Raw genomic sequence first — 20704 nt, 5'->3', positions numbered from 1 at the left:
GGGTATTTATTGATGCTTGTGTCCGGCAGCATTGTGCCATTTCTGGCAAGCTCGTCGGCTTCACAATTTCCTGGAATGTCCCTGTGTATACCTTACACCCTTCACAATTGAGTACAACATTCTTTGTATTTAATTCAATCTTTATTCATTCTTTTTTTAACAATACATACTTTCTATAGAATATGTCAAAATAACAGGATAGGGAAAATGAAGGGGAGGAGAAGGTTTTCAGCTATGGCTGGCTTTGTTAGGAACTATCCTAGCATTTACATTTGTAGAAAGCTTAATGGAAAACTGTTGGGAATCATAGTTAAGATAGCAAGTTTTATATTTTGCACATTTTCAGAAATAATATATTTGTACCCCCCCCCCCCTAGTGTTGCCATCTAGCGGATCTTTTTTTAATCTTCAGAGGCAAAAAGGCTAATAAAATAGGATTTTAATAAGATTTCTCTCGGATATGAATTCGTTTATGTTGACTTAAATTACTTGGAAATGCAAAAGTCTTATTACAAACATCACACGAAAACGGCCTCTCCCCCGTATGCGTTCGTTTATGATTACTCAATTCAATACATTGCGTAAATTTTTTATCACAAACATCACACGTATACGGTTTTTCCCCCGTATGCGTACGCTTATGCAAAACTAAACTATCCGGTCGACTAAATGTTTTAAAACAAACATCACACGGATATGGTTTTTCACCGGTATGTATTCGTCGATGCATAGCTAAACGACATTTTACCAAAAATTGTTTCCCACAAATATCGCATGCAAACGGTTTTTCGCGTAAATGTACACGTTTATTATGTTGAATTAAATTACTTGGATCCGCAAATGTTTTATTACAAACATCACACGCAAACTGTTTTTCACCGGTATGAATCGCTTTATGTCGAACTAAATTATCCGGCCGGCTAAATGTTTTACCACAAACATCACAGACATACGGTTTTTCACCAGTATGAGCTCGTTTATGTTTTTTTAATCGGCATGAACGATAAAATCGTTTATCACAGATATCACAGGCAAACGGCTTGATTCCGGTGTGAGTTTGTAGATGTCGATCCAAGTAACTTTTCCGGCCATACGTTTGACCACAAATATCGCAAGAGAAGTTTTTTTCGCTCGAATGCGATCGTTTATGTTCGTGTAAATAACGTTTCAATGTGAAAGTTTTATTACAAACATCACATGAAAATGATTTTTCTTTTTCCGTGTGAATTTGACGATGTTTACGTAGATTTGTTCGCGCATGAAATAATTTACCACAAATCTCACATGAAAATGGTTTTTCTCCCGTGTGTTTTCGTTTATGTTGAGCTAGAAGAGCTTTTGTTGGATATTTTTTCCCACAAAAATTACATGAATTCGCAGACGTTATTTTCGAATGTGTAAGTTGATGTTGAGTTAAATAACTTTCTCTGGAAAACGTTTTATCACAAGAATTACACGAAAAACACTTTTCTTCTACTGTTTTTTCCTCCATACGAATTTCTTCTAGTTCCAAATCATTATCATGTTTTTCCTCGAATATTTCTTCTTTCAATATGATTTCTAAGTGGGATTGTTTTTCTATTTTAATATAAAACGGTTTATCTTCAATTTTCAATATTTGATGTTCCAATAAATGGGTAAAAGCTTTTTCACAAGCATCACAAGAAAACGTCTCATCGGTGTGACACCGTTTATGTGTTTCGAAATTAAATTCGGATTCAAACATTTTTTCACAAATATCGCATGAAAAATATTGATTTGACCAACCTTCATCTTTAATATTTGATGAAAATGATTTTTCCTCGGCATGTTGTTGTCGATTATGTCGATTTAAGCTGCTTTGTCGAGTGAATTTTTTACCACAACGATCACATGAGTAATTCTTTTCTTTGGAATGAATAAGATTGTGTTCGAGTAAATGACTCATTCGGGCAAATTTTTTATCGCAAACATCACAAGTGAAACGTTTTTCTTGGTTCAGAGTTTGTTTATTGTTAACTGTCTTGTTAATTTCATTTTCATTCTGATTTTGTTGAGGTTCTATTGAAACATTTTCTTCCCATTCTTCTTCCTTAACCACGAATCCTGTTTCTGGATGTAATTCTTTTTCCATTTTAATCAGTTCATCACTTATGTCAAGAGTTTTTTCATCAAAACTTAAATCTTTTGACATTTTCGTACAGGTGATTATGTTTTCAAATATAAATCTGTCACAGTGACAGAATCATTGACTTTAGAGTTACATAGACTGTCAAACGATTTTAAGCATACCAGCATCTGAGGTAATTGCTTAGGTCAAATCCATTGTAGATACGTAAGAAAAAAAGTAAAGTGATACGTGATAGGTAATTTTTTTAAGTCAAAAAGCGCAAAAGTTCAGTGAAATCACAATATTTTATGTAATTTGATAAAAAATATGTCTCATCTGGTTTTTGGATGAGTAAAGATTGACTTTATACCGTCCCTTAGACCATAAAGAGAATCTCTTCGAGAATCAAATAGAAAAGATACCCAAAATCTGGTTTTTTATAGCATTTATTTAAAACTTATTCAAATTACATTAAAAATAATACTTGAGGAGGTGTTTTTTTTAGAAGTCCACATCTTTGATTTGGCAACCTCTTGTTTGATAAGCTATTAGACAGCAGACAGTTTCTTTGTGTTTAGTTTGGTTTGCCATTTTTTTGGCCTCCAAATTGATCATGCGATCTAACCACCATTAGATTGGGGGGGGGGTTGTATATGTAAAATCACTTGCCTACGCCGATAAACCTTGTAAAATTTAACACTTGGAATAAAACATTCGGTGAATTAATGGCGAAATTATATTTCAAATAAAGCCTTTTTCATTGATATTACAAGTGAACCTCCAAAAAAAAACCCGTTATATATTCATCACCGAAAAATCAACAAGTAGACGAACATCTTTCATCCAGAGATCTCTCACAGGATAGAGTATATCCTTCCCTATCCTGTACCATATTCATAAATCGTCGTTCATCAAGATACTTTCGTAATGCATCCATATCATCTGTCTTGAAGCAAATCCGTTCTCGGACAAAATTATTGAATGAAAATTTATATGTTTTTCTTTCTTCCTTCAAGTTTATTTGATGTTTTATCAGCGAATTTCCATATTGTAAGCGTGTATTGATAATACAGATAAAAACTACAATAAATCGTAAGACTGTCGAATATGTAGTTATTAAAATCGTCCAAAGTAATGGAAATCTGGCATATGGGTACATATCTTGGAAATATCTATCCATTAAATTTGGATTCAGTGACATTACTAGAAATTTTAGGGTAACACCAAATGCATGTATACCAAATGTCCAGAAGAAAAAGGAGCCACCTATATTGCAGTAAGAATGTGTAAGTTTGCGGAATAATAATTACGTATTAGGTTTGGTTGTGGGTCGAAATATTGTCATCGAAAAACAAAACGATCGGATAAAATAATGGAAGTAGACTCGAAATTTTTTTACTCTGCTACACCTACTTTCTTTCCGCACGTATTTTTGGAACTATAGGCCAAAAATCACCAAAGCAAACATTTAAGTCTCCGCCAGAAACATGAAAATTTTCATAAGTAGTCAGATACTCGTTTTTCATTACCAAATGACACTTTTTCCACTTACAGCCAAACCTCTACGAATAGAGAAGTTGCATTAATTTTTTTTTTGCCACAAATTCGTATATGAATGAAAGAATAATTCATCTAAAGTATATTTAAGTACTTTTTATTGGTTGTGACGTATTTACACCCATTGAGGCTGCGAGCCAATCGGAATCATGCTTAATTCACATTTTTTGGCTTGTTTCTATGTAAAATTATGTTAAACAAGTTGAGAAATAAACCATTTATCATCTTGCATGTTATTTTATCATTTCTCCGTGTGGTGTCGTTACTAAAGCGATATATTGACGTCACTGGCATTTGAATTTACTATTGGCAACTTCTCTATTATTTCGATTAAAAAAAGGGATTTTCATTCGCTTACCTAATACAATAACGATAATATATAAACTTGGAAATATACGGCATAAATTGAGCGAATAATAATATGGTCGTAAAATTTTTCGAAATGTTAAAAATGATAATAAATAGACAACATTAAAAAAAATTAAAAATCCACCCAAATATTGTGTTAATTGTAAGATTTGTACTAAATATGTAAAATCTTCAAATTTTTTACTTATTAAAATACGTCCAACTTGTCGTATTGCAGTTCGTTGAGCTATTTGCAAGGTGTGAAAGAACATGGTGTAAATGAAAACTAAAATTATCATGAGTAAATCATAAAACGATATATATTGATGGTAGTATCGAAATAGATTCGAGGGGGGATGATCGCTCATATAAAAATACCAGATTAGTGTTATCAAAATTGTATATGATGCAGGTATAAGTATTAGTCCGACGTAATGAGGAATGGACGAATCTAATGGACGTCGTAAAGGAATTGCCGTTATCTGAAAATACAAGGAAAAAAAAATTAATTTTAGAACGTGACAACATTACAAACTTGGATACTTTGTTTTTTCACTTTTCCCTCCTGGAGACGGACGTTCGTCGGCATTTGGGTTACGATAGTATGATATTATCGAGAGTCTGCACAGTTAATTCAGGGTCCTCCGGAGAATAAAAACAATCCAAGTTTCGTCATTTTAATGTCTATATAATGAAATTACAAATTTGTTTACTTACATGCGGCGAAGTTCTAAATGAATCGGATGCAGATTTTTCGATAATCAACTTGACGACAGTTAGAAAATTAGAATCAGCACTATACGATGCAAATTCAACAATTAAGTATCGAGTTTTTAAATCAAACCAGAATTGTTTTGTAAGGCGATTTAATATTTTGCGACTTGATAATAGCGAACGTCCAAGATATGCGTAGTATCCACCTTTTGGAATTTGTCCAGTGTGCCCTACATACATTACGAACATATTTACATTATTAAATAACTCCGAGAATTTGACGACCTCTCCGACCTAAAGTCAGTTGACGTCAAAGCTCTTCTGTTGTTCTTAAACAGCTTTAAATGGTTCATGGAGTAGTGGTCGGGGATGGGCCAAACCTACAGTATCACAAGTATGTCCCACCCCCGGACAGCCACTCTAACCTAACCTACCAAATGATGGAGTCATATATTCCATATATTCTCCCTTATGATACATATATGGTTCCCGTAATTCCCGTTTTTCGGTTGTATTATATGTCGTCCAATTTGAACTATAATTTTTATTATCCATATAATCATAGTTAAATGGTCCATGACATAATTCACTAGCGTAGTAGGTCATTGGTCTATGGACAAGACATGTTAAATTTGTTCTGATTCGAATTTGTCGCAAACTAAAAAGATCATACAAGAAAATTCATTAGTTGGTGATGAGATAAGAATTATACATTTTTAAATTGGAATAAAACCAAAACGGTATAAGATATCTATGATTCAGGGCAGAAATTACAAAAGGGTCCAGGTTCGGGGAATCCCCTATCGAACTACTAAAATCTTATCGAACAACTTTTGAATATTAACGAATTAAAGGTGATTTATAATGGCAGCCCGAATATCTCATCCTTCTTGCTCCGGGGCCCCTTTAACTCTACTTCCGACTCAGCTAAGATTTTGAATCAGGCCTTTTTCACTTACAAATTAAAAAGAAACCATATTGATATCTTACACCGGTTTATTTTTATTTTCAATTAGAAATGTATAAATCCAATTTGTGATCCCTCGACTGTACTTACCGAATTCTTCCAAGTACTTTTCGATCACCACTCATTACCCAATGTGGTTTTCGCCAATGTGTTGCAACCAGTAATGTATAATTTATAAAATTTAAAATCCTTAAACAAATAATTATTTCTCATTATACTAAAACTTTTCGGAGAAAGCCAAGTAATTATCTCTTTTTTTATTTCAAATAATTTGAGTCCAACATCGTTTTATGTCGGAAACGGCTCCAACGATTTTCATGAAATTTAATAAGCAGGAGATTTTTTAGAAAACGTTGTTTTATCCCGGAAACGGATCTAAAGAAAAAAATTTACGAGCAAAGCTCAAAACGCTTACTTATTATTATCGTCGATTGTCTTTAAACCTTGAGTTTGTGTATAAATTCCTTCGTCGAACATTTTCTTGTAAACTAAAGCATGGAAATATGCATGGTCTTGGCATGTATGAGTGACTAAATATAGAAGACACATAAATAAGAAAATGAAAAATACATTTCGTACAACCCGTTTTCTATGCTCGAAATATTTCTGTTCTCTTGTACGTAATATCTAGAAATAATTCAGTAAAATTAAAACTTTTCGAATGTGGAATATATATATTAGGAGCGAATCCAGACTCAAAATTTAGAAGAACTAGATACATGCTTAATTTCCAGACTGAGCGAAAGCTTAACAAACTTTCGTGTCTTATTGTCATGTTTATTGCATCGCAGAGGGGCTGAAAAGCAAGTTTCAAAAATTGTGTTTTCCATTTTTTCGAGGGTAATTTTTCGAGGATGCCTCTTTAGCTCTGTAATCGAGAAATTTTCTAGTAAGAAATTCCTAAAATTTGAGTCCAATTGAAAATTTATTGTTCTGCACTTACTTTTATCATTTTTTTTGGCAGTGGTCTGGCCATGTCTTTCTTGAGCAATCGATTTTTACAAGCCGCAGTAGCATATTTCAATTGATTTTCATAATTAAAATCAAGTAATGCATTACAAAAATATTTTTGGTTTTTTTTCTACAAAATTATTACAAAGTTTCAGCTTTATTAGCAAATTGAATAAGCAAATATTAACAGCGACTTTTGCTTCACTGTGTATGTGCTTAGACTTACCCTTGAAAAAAAGAAATATAGAAAATTTCGTATGAAAACATGCACACTTTCAATAAAATACACATCCAATATAAATATCATAATCATACTTAGTAACCATGTGATACTTCTACGCAGACCAAACTCAAATCCGTAATAAAGGACAACCAATGCGGATAGCGTTACCAGGATTATAAGGATAATACTTTTTTTAAGAATGATAGAGTGCGGAGTAACGTGAAAAATACAACAACAAATTAAATTAATCGAAGAAAAAATTTCTTGAGCCTGGTGTATGAGTATCAGGATTGTAGCCAGGGGTACGTCAGGCAGGCTTAACAACCCCCCTGGAAAATCTAAAGCCTGCCATACTCATAGTCTTCGACTCATTTTTTGAGCACAAATAATTTTGTCATATACAGTATTTTAAAGTGAAAACTTACAATGCTATAAGTTTTACACACCACGGTAGCTGACGATATGGAGGACTTGAAATGGGATCTATTCCAGCATAATATTTATCTTTCAATCTAGAATTTCTGAGTAAAACAAAATTTATTTAGAAAAAAAATAATTTTAAAATAGAAATATAGAAGACACATTGAGGCTTGTGTTATAAGTCCAAGTTAAATGGAATCCAACAAACTTCACTTTAACCCTCTAACTACCAGATACATCATCTCGTTTCCCTACTATCGGGACTTTTCAGTCCCAAAAACTTGTACAGTTTTAGGGATGGAAACTTCTCAATTGTAATTAATTGTAAAATTACCTAAGTATATACAGGAATGGGTATACGACTAAAATGGAAGCACCCAGGGATGCAAGTCCAACCCATGAAGCGTAAAAAAAACATATGCTACAAAAATCAGAATCTGCCCATGAAGACCAACTTGTTATACCCATTATAACCATTGTAAAGAACATACTTATAAACAGCACAGCAAACCCACAAGTTACATGTTCAACGCGTGAAAATCCATGACACCATTTCCTTATAAAATAAAAAGAATAATTTAATCATGGTGACTTAGTATAATGAATATCTTTTTTATACACATTGCTTAATGTGTATGTACTCTCTCATACTCATTGATGTAGTATGGGGGAATTATATAAGAAACGGACATGCCAACTAAGCTTGAGAATAAAATTGAATTTAAAAATACCTTCTTAACATGCCAAACCATAAGTGTCTGAGTATAAATTCTTCACCATTAAAAATTTGTTCACATAAAGTGGGTTTTGATTTGATTGGTCTAAGCGGAATAAAATGATGGTCTTTAAACTGATCATTAACCAATGAAAATCGTTCATTTACATCAAACTCCCATTCACATTTCTCATTACAATTACGTATTATAATTTTTTCACAATACCTAAAGACGTCAAAAATAATGAGATTATATCTTATTCGGAAAACAGACATGGGCAAAGATCAATACATCCGGAAAAATAGACTCAGAAATAATTAGAATCAGGAAAATATAAAAACTCATCAGTTCTCATGCTATTTTTTAGACTTACTAATTCTTCTAGAATTGTTTTTCAGAACGCACTGTAAGATTATATTAGACTATTGGCAGAAAATATTTCCACTAGAGGCGAAAAGTAAAAGCGTCTAAGAAGCTCATAAAAATTAAGAATTTACCACTCAGGGCGACTGCCACGATAGTCAATCCATAATTCAATAGCTCTTAACTGGCCAAGCGAAACATCTGTAGTTAAAATGTAATATTCGATAGTACTGCCATTTAAAGGCGCCTGTATGCCGCGTAGAATATGTCGCTGAAAATTAAAATATAGAAGGGTACAATAACTAAACTGAATTTTATCGATAATCGATTTAAACTAATCTATTTAAGCCAATGTAAACTAATGGTATCTTCTTTTGTCTCTTCATTCAATGACAAATCAGCTAAGTCTAATAAATATGGTTTACTTTTTTTTTACACGTGGCGCTGGCATGTTAGCATTAAAATTTCTTAGCTAAATATTGCTTGTATTGATTTTTCCATTATTGATGAGCAGAACCATTCCGTATAGCTTCCTTATTATCAATAGAGCCTTGTATTAGATAAATAATGGATTTGCTAACCTTACTATTGTCACATGTTCCGTATATTTTGATTCCAATATTGGAAGTTGTTAATAATGTTCCACTACTATAAACAATTACAACATACGGATAGTCTTCGCATTCTCGATTATCGATTAAATATTTTACGCGTCTCTACAAAAAAAACAATTAATACATTAACAGTATTCAATTCACATTCATAAAACGATCCAAAGGTAAGCTTTATTGGGTCTAGGGATTTCATAGCCGGTGGCTTCTATTTCACGTAGTGTGGTACCCAAATCTATAAACGCTTGTGTTAATATCCTCGAACTAAATATTCCCACGACAATATTTCCCCAATTCCATATATTTAGGGTATTTTTTATCAAATCTATCACTTCTAGTTTATAGTCCGCTGTGATCATCTTGGAAAAGTTATATTGGGGGGGGGGGGGGGTGGGTTTAACGTGGGTTTAAGAAAAGTTTTCTTACACAATTATAATCGTTGTTATCCAATCTGATTGCCATATACAATAAAATCAAAAACATTGTGAAGACAATCAAGCAAGTTAAAAAACATATAGAACACATTTGAATATCAAATTTAAAATCAATCAATAATTGCCCGTCAGGTTTGATGCCCAATGGCTTTAAACTAATCGCATATATTGCAGTCTCTGATGTTTTACAAACACATGAAACTTTATTATCTATAAGATTTACTTCAATCTTGGACTAGAAAAATAAATAGACTGATTATCCTTTTTTTACTTTTTGGCGTTAATTTTGCCTTTTAAATTTCCAATGAATAGAAACTAACACTAATAACTTACACTGTCACAATCTGGCTCCCATTCTGTTTGCTCTTCAGTCTTCCAAGCAAGGCATTCCACACCAGTCACTTCCAAGCCGTACATCGTATTTCTTGGAGTCTGTATTTTGAATTTATAAATAAAATGTAAAAGTTTTAAAAAAATTTTTAAGATATCCAAGTTATTAAATTTATCATCAAACGATTGGCGTAGGACGTGGTGTTTTAGAATTCAAACCCCTCGTAATCCCAACAAAGACTGTCTATGCTAGCTCGCATAGATGTATAATATTTAACGGTAATGTTGTTTACAATGTTGCATAGGATAAAATATGTAAGTACAAATATATATGATACATATTTTGTCTTCTCATTCAATGAAAAAATCAACTGAACCTAACAAATATGGTAAAAATATAAAGTCAATGATATATACTTACAGCTGGTCTTGCAACCGAGATTATATCGGTATCCGGACCGGCTCCAGGTATCAATTGCTTATAATCGAATAATATTAAACGATCGTTTTGTGTGATATGTTTTTGTTTAATTGATTGACCATTTGCTTCAATAGTAACCTAAAACAAATCACATCAAAGTTCTACACAAAAATAAAAAAGGTACTTTTTTTTCGAAAAAAGGTACTTAGCAATATTGCGGGGCTGCCATCTTTCTGGCTTTGGGCTGGAGTCTCCGATTTATGATTTCTCCGGACAAAAGTATGCATTCTCCAAACTTAAGTGAAAATGGTAGTTTGTGTATTTAGTAGAAAAAAGCAATACATTCCTGGACGACTATGAAATCCGGTTGACGCAGTCCTTTCACCTTAAGCGTAGTCCTTTCCATTTTGGTTCGTTTTGGTAGGATAATAATTAAGAATAAAATAGAATTATTTACATTTATAGTAGCTCCTTTATCAATCAAATCGTATGACCAAATTAACATCGATGGCGTTTTATCATCAATTGTTAACTTAAATTTGGATAAAGTTAGATCAGCTGCCTTCACTTTCTTCTCATCATGATAATAGATAGCCTCACCCATTGTATAATTATGTTTAAATGTTCTCATTGGCATTTCTACACGAAGCATCTCATCTTCGATCACCGTATTTTTCGTCTCAAGATCAGAGCTTTTTAATGCTCGTTTTTTACGAGTTTGATCTACTACAAGAGTATCGGTACCCTCTGTACGAGTACCCTTTGAAGGACTACCTCCTCTAGGAGTACTCGCAGCAGATTGTTTTTTCTTAGCAGCCCTTTTATTTTCCGGTATTTGTAGCCCTTCAATATTTTTAGTTAATTTAATCATGTATGGATATTTTATAATAAATCTTGATTTATTTGTCCAATAAAATGGATTAAATGGTGCGATTATAAACTAAAAAAGAATCAAATATTTTTGTGTTAATGTCCCTTCTTAATTATTAAATCGGATTGGTACGAAATAAGGCACGATAACGTTTTTATTTTCATCAGGCCGAAATCTGCTTTACTAGATTATTTTAGACTAAAAAGGGGACAAGCCTGAAATTATCTTGATGAATACTTTGACGTAGGCGGTATATTTAAGATAATACCTGAAGAGAGAAAAAAGTTTTAGCTTGTGATTTACAAAAATTTTCTTCAATTATAACTACGCCAATTTCTGGATCACCAATTTGTTGTAGATCAATAAAATGCTGTTTTTGACCAGTTTTAACATTTACATAAAAACTCCAATCGATTTTACTTCGATGGCGTTCAAAAATTATTCCTGGAAAATTTGTAAATCTGAAAATTACAAAATTTTATTTCACCTTTATTTTTTTATACTTTTTGGCAACTTAAATTGAAGAGACGATCGAAAATTTTCCATCATTTCAGATTTACCAGATAAATTTCGAAAATCAACGGTAGGGATACAGATATAGGTGGAGCATCATTATCACTCCGTTTCGAGAAAAGCGAATCTCATATCGTACTTACTCGTCTAAAACTTCATCTTTTTTGGGTACTAAATTTACAGCTACAAGATGTGAAAGTGCTGCAACCGTTTCCATTGTTTTATAAGCAGCCTTGGTCATCTAAGAAAATGTTATTATAATAAAAAAACTTTATAAATGTCTGATTGTACACTTGAAGACATGGGCGTCGCCAAGATGTCAAAATTTGTTAACAATTCTTACCTCTTTTGTGTCGTCTTCTTCTAATTCTGGATAAGGATAATCATCAATGTCATACGCCCATGGTTCTAAATACATTGGTATATCGGGTTCGTCAGCAACTTTTATTAGATTTTCTGTGTAAGCGTCTCTGCTTTCTTTTGAAAATATGTCCTCATTCGGATATATGCATACAGCTAAAGCTTCTATTAATCGACTGTTTAAATCAAATTATTTTACTTTTAACTGTATAGGTTTCAAATAATTAAAATCGGGGATTTTGTGAGTGATTATTGGAGATTTGTCCTTATTACTTTATAAAATTCCATGATTAAGCCCTCATTTTCAAGCTTATTATGCTAGCTAAAGACATAAAGTAGACTCACGGTCTAAAAATATACCGCTTAGGAAAAACAGGCTAGAGAAATTAACATTTAACTTGAAAAATTAATTTTGTTTATTATGCAATTTGCATATCATATCTGTAATAAAGTTGCCTATAAATAAAAATAAAGTAAATTACTATTGATAATATATTATTTCTCTACTCTGTTTTTAGTCACGAGTATCGCTCTGCGGAATTCCGCTTGGGTCAAACTAGTTTTTTTTTGACTTACCTTGATATTTCAAGTATTCTATGCATTCTAGTTTCTTGTATTGAAGGCAATAAAAGCTTAAATGCACTTTTGACTAAATCTTGAAGTTTTTCTGGTATTATTTTCAATAATTCTAATTCTAATGGTATTGTTGAAAACAATAATGCTTTGTGATACATTGTTGTTATTTGTAATACTTCGATGGAAAGAGTATACTCAATCTATTAATAATTAAAAAAATATTTATTAAGATTTTTGATTTTCCTTGAAGAGTGCGAAATTTTAGAATTAACTCGACCCCATTGAAAGCATGGACAACCCGTAGATAATTAATGGGTATAAACGCCATTACAGATTGAATTGTTTTGGCACCGAGCTATTTTGACCGGAATTGTATTGGCCCCGAGTTATTTTAACCGGAATTGGCTTAGTTTTGACTGAAGTTATTAAAGACCGTGCTATTCATGTCGGGTCCCCTTTATCCCACCTTGTTCTTTTCACCTTCTCCAAGACAGAAGCGGGTCAATGGGACAACCAAATCGAACACACTATCTTACGGTCTAAGAAGTGAATAAATAAATAAATAATAACATTAGTCATATTATTAAACAATATCTTGGTCATATGTCGTTGATAATCTTCAATATAATAAATTAATTCCAAATCTAATCTTGAAAAATAAATCACTTGTTTTTCATGAAAGAACGCATTATATTTCTGAACGAGTTCACTTAATTCCAGTTGTTCAATATTTCTTTGAACAGACATAAATCTTGACCATGCACCATCGAATATCTTGAAGATAAAACTGAAATGATCACGTAAGTTGGGAATATCTTTTCTTGGTGTGACCTGATAAGATAATTCAAAACTAAATAATATTATAAAAATTAAAATTTAAAACTAAGAAATCTTTAAAACTTTTTTTTTAAATTCAAAGTGTTCTAAAATGTTTCTATTTGTTAATAAATAATTAATTGTAATTGAAACGGTTCATGTAAAAATTGACTTATAAAATTAATAAATAGGCAACTTGTATAACATATATGTTATACATACATATATAAGGATATAACACACACGTAATACAAGTTGCCTATATATGAATTTTATAAATATTTTATTTCTTGTTTATTAACAAATTTGCGAAACTAACTTATTTGGCGGTGACCCAATGACATTAACTTACATAAATCGGGTCATGGAAAATCTCTGTTTCAATTTCTGTTGCATCTTGAATTCTAAAAACTGAAATCGATGTTAAATCAGAAGCTCCAAGTACTATTTTCGTTACATAATTGGATTGGCCCCACGCAACCATCACACCTACAAAATTAACTATTCTAAAACTCTATAAAATTTGAATTTTACTTATGAGAGATCTCGCTACAAATCGGTGGGTATTTCTCTTTCAGGAGGCTTAGAATACGATTCAAAATTAAGCCAATAATATCAGAAATAGTACAGGGTTAATATATTATGGCTAATTATAGCATTTTATATGTATAGATTTGTACCTGGTGTAAAATCGCCAAACTTTTGAAAGAACATATATGTAAATGATGTAAATCGACTTGAATCATCTGGTATACATAATTCGAATTCTGTTATAAATGACGATCCACGATAAGTTAATTCCAACGGACATGATTCATATTTTGCTACCGTTTCGTTTGGATTTACATTACGTGTTATTTTTGTTGCTTGTGTATCAAATTTCATTTCAGCTACTTCTTGATATCTATAACTTTTCTTTGGTTGTGTTTGCGCCATTCTTTCTTGTGTAGTCAACATTCGTTTCTTTGGTGTTGTTGTTGGTGCTACTGTTGATGATGTTGCTGAAGCATCACCTTCCTCTTCTTTTGCTGTAAACAAGCGAAATTTTTCAAAATTTTAAAAACCTCCGAAAAATTTTTGGTTACGGAATCTTAAACTCGCACTCTTCACCAGGGTTGGCAAAATAAAAATCCATAATACTGACCAGCACCCAATACAATACTGAGAAGTGGCATTTCATGCATCGTGTACGATTTATAAATAATTGCAACATTTGGTTCATCCATGTAATGAAATATTTCATCTGTATAAACTGGTGAATTATCATTATCGATAAATCCCCAATTAAAAACATATTCATCACGTCTGGTACATATTGGTTCATCATCGAAACATGTCACTTGTACGAATAATATTTCATGTGGATCCATCATCGGATGAAGATCATCGTAATCAACCCAATAACAATTTCTCAAACATCTAAAATCAAATTATAGAGCTTTTATTTTTGCAGAGTTTTGATGGGGGCATCAGATTGGACCTATTTCTCCGGGGATAAGGTAGATACTAACTTAATTCCAAACATAGGCATATCATATTCTAATCTCAACTTCAGTTTAAAAGTTGCAGTTGTTTCATAAACACTATCTGGAGCTTTCTCAGTAAATTCTGTTTTTAATTTTATCCTTATATCACAATCGGTTGCGTACTTTTCATCGTATTTTCCAATTTTGAACTCCCATGTTGGCTCTACAAAAAAAAATATTTACAGGTAAAAAGCTTAACTGTACCCTCTGCAGCCTAAGAGGACAATATGTAAGCAATCAAGAAAATTCAAATTACTATCATTTTTTGGTGGTTTTGCAATTTTCATATCAACACAATAAGATCTACAAACTGAATCATCCGATGTACATGACCATTCAAGCTTTTGTGTGGCTGGCGAAGGAACACCTAATCCTTTTTCGGTTGGATTTTTATATGTCTCTGATTGAAGAATAATTTTGGCTTCATTAAAATTTGCATAGACCCATTGACCACCTTTAATATATGATATTGGCAATTCACATTCTGGTACCACCATCCAACCCTATAAACGTTCAAATATAAGAAATAATTCACCAAAAAAACCCTTGCAACTTTGCTATTTGTTCATCAATTTTGATAAATAGTATATCGGGATTTCTCTTTTCCAGAGGGATTTCTATATTCGTCCCTTTTTGCTAATTTCTTGATAACTCAATGATGTTAACGACGCTGATAACGACGCTAACGAAGTGTAACTTAAAAAAAAAAGTTATAGTAACAAAAAAACTTACAAATATTGTTCTGCTTTTTTCTTTTTCCTTCATTTCTAAACTGACTATCGCATATTGTCTAACAAGTGACAAAGGCTGACACGGCTTATGAAAATCTTCAAGCTTAAATTTATTTTTACTCATACCCGTTTCTGTTTTTGTTGGCTTTAATGTTGCAAGATCATCAATTTTAAAATCGACATCTACAAAAATATCAAAATGCATTCACTATAATTATTCTTAAGGATTTACTAGCGCCGAGGCAATTTAGGAATAAAAACTTTTGAAGTTGGGCAAAGTCTAAATCAATTCTGAAAATTTAAAAAGTGGGGGGGGGGTTAATTGTCCAAAAGTAGACATATTTAACATTGGTCTAATGGGAAAACGGTATAGATGGATGATATGTTTTCATATTTTCATGATGTTTTCTTTTTGGAATCTGTGATAAATTTTCTTCATGATGAAAACTTTTTTGAAGCTCTCTCACCGAGTAATTTTTGTACAGTTAACATTATTGTGAGTTCTATTGATAACTGGGAGTTGCAACTCGCCAACTGGCGATAATAATTCATGCTAATTCAAATCAGGGCAAGACCCGAATTCAGTAGTTACAATTTCGACTACTAGATGGCAATATTTGTACTTACCATTTTTAAGGCCAATAAAAATATTCAAATTCAAATAAATCCCGCCATCTGGCGATAAATATTTGTACTATTAACAGTAAGTGGACCACTTATTCAGAAGTTTCAATTTAGACCACCTGATTACTTGCTATTTATCAATAGGTACTGTGTGAAATAATGAAATAATTCAAAATTTTGACCCACAAGAGTTGCCAAAACTGTGTTTTTTGTAATCAAGGGTTTTTGAGCTGTCATTTACCGAAAAAAATGTTCACCGTACTTCCTCAAACACAAACTTGGGACTAAAATTAGTATATCTTGATACACATTTCATACAGAGTAAAAAATTATAAGCTACATACAAAAATCTGATAAATTTCCAAAAACAAAAAATTTCCATTCATATGTATCAGGATTGAAAATATCGTTATCTTCTTCATCTTTGCAAATACGTTCTAAAGCAGTTGTAATCTTGTATTGTTTTTTATTCATTAATACCACAGCCGATCCAAAAAAGGGACTAAAATAATTTAATTAGTTAATTTAAAAAAAAAAAAAAAACATCCTTGATATTAAATCCTACAAAACGTATTTATCCTGATTTACCTAGCTCCGGCACCCAACAATCGTGCTTCTGTAACACATTCCTCGGGTTTTTTATCATTAAAGGCGGGAAATTCGTAAGGGCCATCCATTTCAATTGCATAACCACTCCAACCTTTTGTATATTGGCGATAATCGTCTGTTAGAACAGCTTTATAGATTACGGCACCGTAACGTAATACTTTAAAGTTGATAGTGTGTACATATGCTTGGGTAGCTGTAATAATAATCGACTATAATTAAAGAAAATGAAATAAACCGATCAGTTTTTTGCTAAATGTGTTTTCTTAGTTATCATAACCCTTGTGGAAAAATTACTCTGTCAAAACAGAAAATATAAGTCCGAATAATAGTTCTTAAATTTTTACTTTTTCTTAAAAAGTTTTAAAGAATCGTATTCCAAAATTTCAGACTCTTCCAGAAGAGTTATTCAGAGATAAAAAAAAATTACTAGTTACTAAGACTTCAAAAAATCCTTTTTCAAAAAGATGTAAAAATAACAACACGTACAGTCAAAAGCGCTTATAACGACATTGAAGAGACCAACAAATTTCGTCGTATATCGGTTATAGCGACCATTCGTCATTGAAATTAGTCAGTAATAATGATCGACATACTTGTACTTTAATATAAAAATGTACATATCGCTAACAACGACGAAATTTGTTGGTCCCTTCAATGTCGTTAAAAGCGATTTTGACTGTACTTACTATTTTGATACCTTTTTGAAAAAGGAATTTTTAGAAGTCTTAGTAACTCTTTTAGTATATTTTATTAACTTAATAAAGTAAAAATTTGAGGACTGTTATTCGGGCTTATTTTTAGTTTTGACAGAGAAATTTTTCCACCAGGAAAATATAATTCGTAAACCATGAGTCAGTTGCGCAAATGTTTCAATTTGTTAATAAACATAAATGAAATGGTTCATGTAAAAATTGACTTATAAAATTAATAAATAGGCAACTTGTATAACATATTTGTTATACATATGTAAGGATATAACATACATGAAATACAAGTTGCCTATGTATTTATTTTGCAACTTTAACATGTTTCAATTAATTAACAATTTATTATTTATTAGCAAATAGAAACATCGAAACTAGCTCATGGTCTACGAATGATATAGACCGTACCGTTTTACGGTCTATTGGACCCAAAAAAAAAAAAAACGATTACTGAAGTATTTTATTTACGTATCGAGTCCTTTGGAACATGCATCGCTTCAATGCTTGATATATCCTCGTTGGTAATTTTTTCAAAGTCTGTTTCTTTTAAGATAAATATTTGCTCAAAAAAATTCGCTATTATAAATTGATGATGATTGTTTGGGTAAATATTTTTTATTGGATCACAAACAAAATATGCAGTGCCTTCTGTTCCTTCAACCAAACGACGCTCAAAAAACATATTGAACTTTTTACACCAATGATCTATAATATAAAAAAAAAAAAATTTAGCATTTATAAATGTGATCGCCAAAGCTATTTCTGTAGCTAGTAATGTAAGAGTAAGAGCTAGCAAGCGATTTAAAGTTAGGGTTCATGGATTTTTTTACGTGCTATATCCTAGAATATATACACTTACGTATTAGTTTGATTGGTATCTCACAGAAACGTCCATGGAATGCACCATGACAGTCACAATAAATACTACCAAACAATGGTATACACGTTCCACCTCCCTCTTTACAATCTTTAGCCATGCTACTTTGTTCACAATTGTTAGTCAGTATATCACAACGTGCGCCATGGTAGTATCGATGAAGACAAGTACACTTTTTCCTAGAACCCGAATACGCACAAATCCCTTCATTATTACAAAAGTCTCTTGAATCACAATCTTCGGACAAATGATCGAATTTCTGATTACTATGAGCATTGATAAGTTCTCGATGTAGTAAGAATACTAAAATTAAAGATATTATTAATACTTTCATCTTGGCAAACTTTTGACAAGACCATTTCATACTCACATCTAGAAACGCGTTACAAATAATTTTTGTTTTTGTTTTTTCAAAGCTGTCTTCTAGGGCCCTTGTGGAAAAACTTTTCTGTCAAAACTGAAAATAAATCCGAATAACAGTTCTTAAAATTTTACTTTTTCTTAAAAAGTTTGAAAAAGGTTTTACAAATTTGGAATAACTTTTAATTTGACGTATAAAGTCAGAGTAATTCCAATATTTCGAACTCTTCCTTTGTTCTAGAAGGTATTTTGACCGCTGTTTATGAATTCGATTAATCATAGAGCTTTATCATTCATAGACTCCCTGAACAAGTAGTAATTGAAAGTAATCTGGATTTTAACTTGATGTGTCGGTGAAATAAAAACTCCAAAATGAATATAATTTTTATATACGATCAATTTTATTGATTTTTAATAAATAACTGCTAAAATTTAATAAATGCGGCCAATAATTAACTTGAACAGTGGTCAATATATTGTTTTTTTTTTTTAATGGTTTTTTTTTTTTTTTTAAATATATATTAAACGTTTATTTTTATATTTTTTTTATAATACGGTTTTACTGTAAATTTTAACCCTACAATTATAGAACAAAGAGTCATCACACTAATTAATTTCGGCAGGTAAATTTTCCCTAGAAAAATAAACCTGTGAAATGGATACTAGATCGAAGATAACATTTTCCGATTGTATCATTTGATGGCTCGTTAACAGATAGCCCTGGAGCCCCGCTGCGCATGATTCTATGAATCAGTTTTTTCTGTGTGACTTTTTGTTGTATATTATACAAAACCAAAAACTTATCGAGTACCATTTTTAGTACTTATCTTCGTCCAACTGAACTTAAATAATCATATAAATATTATCAAAGATAATAAATGAGAACTCTACGATATTTCGAATTAAAATTTCGATTTTTTCCTCAATTTCTTAGTTTTTATTATATAAATAAGTATTTCAACAGCCATGTAGTCATCATCAATATCAATTAGGTAATCGTGTATGTTACCCGTTTGGTAATTTGGTGACAGTCTGCACACTGGTATTTTGGTGTCCGTACAATTTATACTTTTCTAAGTATCTAACAAATTGTGGCGTCGGAGAATCAGCTTCGATCCTATGAATAATGTTTGGCCAATGAGCATGTATCATTGCGATCCTTTTAAGCCAGTGACATTTCAAGAATCGGGAAATCATGACCCTATTCGACGTTGGTTTGCAAAATTTTGTCCCGGAGATTTTAGTCCCGAAGTTATCGACCAAAAATAATGCAGGATGAGGATTCGAGGACCTTGGTGAAGACTGACCCATCTATAACTTTCTGCAACGGGTCAAAACCATAACAGCGAAATTGATCTAGGAAATTGAGGGAAAAAGTCGAAATTTAATTCAAATAATAATCATAAAAATTTACTTATCACATTCGATTATAGGGATAAAATTGTTCGAAACTGTTGTTAATTATGGGCAGTACATTTTGGGTGTTAATTTTGTTTTTTCTCACACATTTGTATAGAATGCGTGCATTTGCTCTGTTTGTGCGTACAAGTAAAAAGATTTAAAATGAACGACACTTTCAATTCTAGTTTAGATTTCAATAATTTAAAGCGCGTTCTTGCGAGTGTCGGACAAAATCACTTGTATTTTAAATTATGTTCTGCCCAGCCGTTTTGAAATGAATGTTCTATAAGCTTTCTCGAATTACTAACGGCAAACATCTGCCAGAAATCAAATAATATGGTTCGTCGCATATTTTAATTCTTTTTACGATTGATAAAAGCAACCAAAGTGTACTAGCCTTGAGAGCAATCATAAATAATCAGAGACATGGTAAATATTATGAGATGCAACATTAACACATTTGAGATCAGAAATAATATTCAAGTTTATTTAATGGAAGCGAATAGTTCAGCTCAATGGAAAAAGAGTGGTCAAAAAAGGTAGCATATATGCGGAATTTTAGCAAATCAAAAAATACAGAGGAATGTTTCTA

The 20704-nt window shown here is 31.8% G+C and overlaps 3 protein-coding genes across 3 annotated transcripts; all 3 read right to left on the bottom strand.

Annotated features, from left to right (window-relative positions):
• Positions 1-422: 422 nt before the first annotated feature.
• Positions 423-1559, bottom strand: LOC123293486 (zinc finger protein OZF-like). Its single transcript, XM_044874332.1, has one exon. The coding sequence runs from the start codon at positions 1490-1492 to the stop codon at positions 440-442; it is 1053 nt and encodes a 350-aa protein (XP_044730267.1). The 5' UTR covers positions 1493-1559; the 3' UTR covers positions 423-439.
• A 1-nt stretch (position 1560) lies between these two features.
• LOC123294201 (zinc finger protein 184-like) lies at positions 1561-2182 on the bottom strand. The gene is made up of 2 exons (XM_044875312.1): positions 1646-2182; positions 1561-1578 (listed from the first exon to the last, which is right to left on the bottom strand). Exons 1-2 carry the CDS (start codon positions 2171-2173, stop codon positions 1561-1563), a joined length of 546 nt encoding a protein of 181 aa, XP_044731247.1. The 5' UTR covers positions 2174-2182.
• A 1455-nt stretch (positions 2183-3637) lies between these two features.
• LOC123294199 lies at positions 3638-4948 on the bottom strand. The gene is made up of 3 exons (XM_044875309.1): positions 4712-4948; positions 4200-4476; positions 3638-3651 (listed from the first exon to the last, which is right to left on the bottom strand). The coding sequence occupies exons 1-3, from the start codon at positions 4946-4948 to the stop codon at positions 3638-3640; spliced, it is 528 nt and encodes a 175-aa protein (XP_044731244.1).
• Positions 4949-20704: the final 15756 nt, after the last annotated feature.

The sequence above is a fragment of the Chrysoperla carnea genome, chromosome 2, assembly GCF_905475395.1.
Source record: "Chrysoperla carnea chromosome 2, inChrCarn1.1, whole genome shotgun sequence".
Taxonomy (NCBI): domain Eukaryota; kingdom Metazoa; phylum Arthropoda; class Insecta; order Neuroptera; family Chrysopidae; genus Chrysoperla; species Chrysoperla carnea.
Note: the sequence above shows the minus strand (reverse complement) of the source record. Positions and strands in the feature narration are given on the sequence as shown.

What these genes read in the sequence shown, in the direction of transcription:
- LOC123294199 (XM_044875309.1), bottom strand. Translation starts at nt 4,948, where the DNA reads ATGTATGTAGGGCACACTGGACAAATTCCAAAAGGTGGATACTACGCA. An exon ending in CATTTAGAACTTCGCCGCAT is followed by an intron (nt 4,477 to 4,711) that starts GTAAGTAAACAA and finishes TTGTATTTTCAG; the next exon opens with ATAACGGCAATTCCTTTACG.
- LOC123293486 (XM_044874332.1), bottom strand. Translation starts at nt 1,492, where the DNA reads ATGGAGGAAAAAACAGTAGAAGAAAAGTGTTTTTCGTGTAATTCTTGT.
- LOC123294201 (XM_044875312.1), bottom strand. Translation starts at nt 2,173, where the DNA reads ATGTCAAAAGATTTAAGTTTTGATGAAAAAACTCTTGACATAAGTGAT.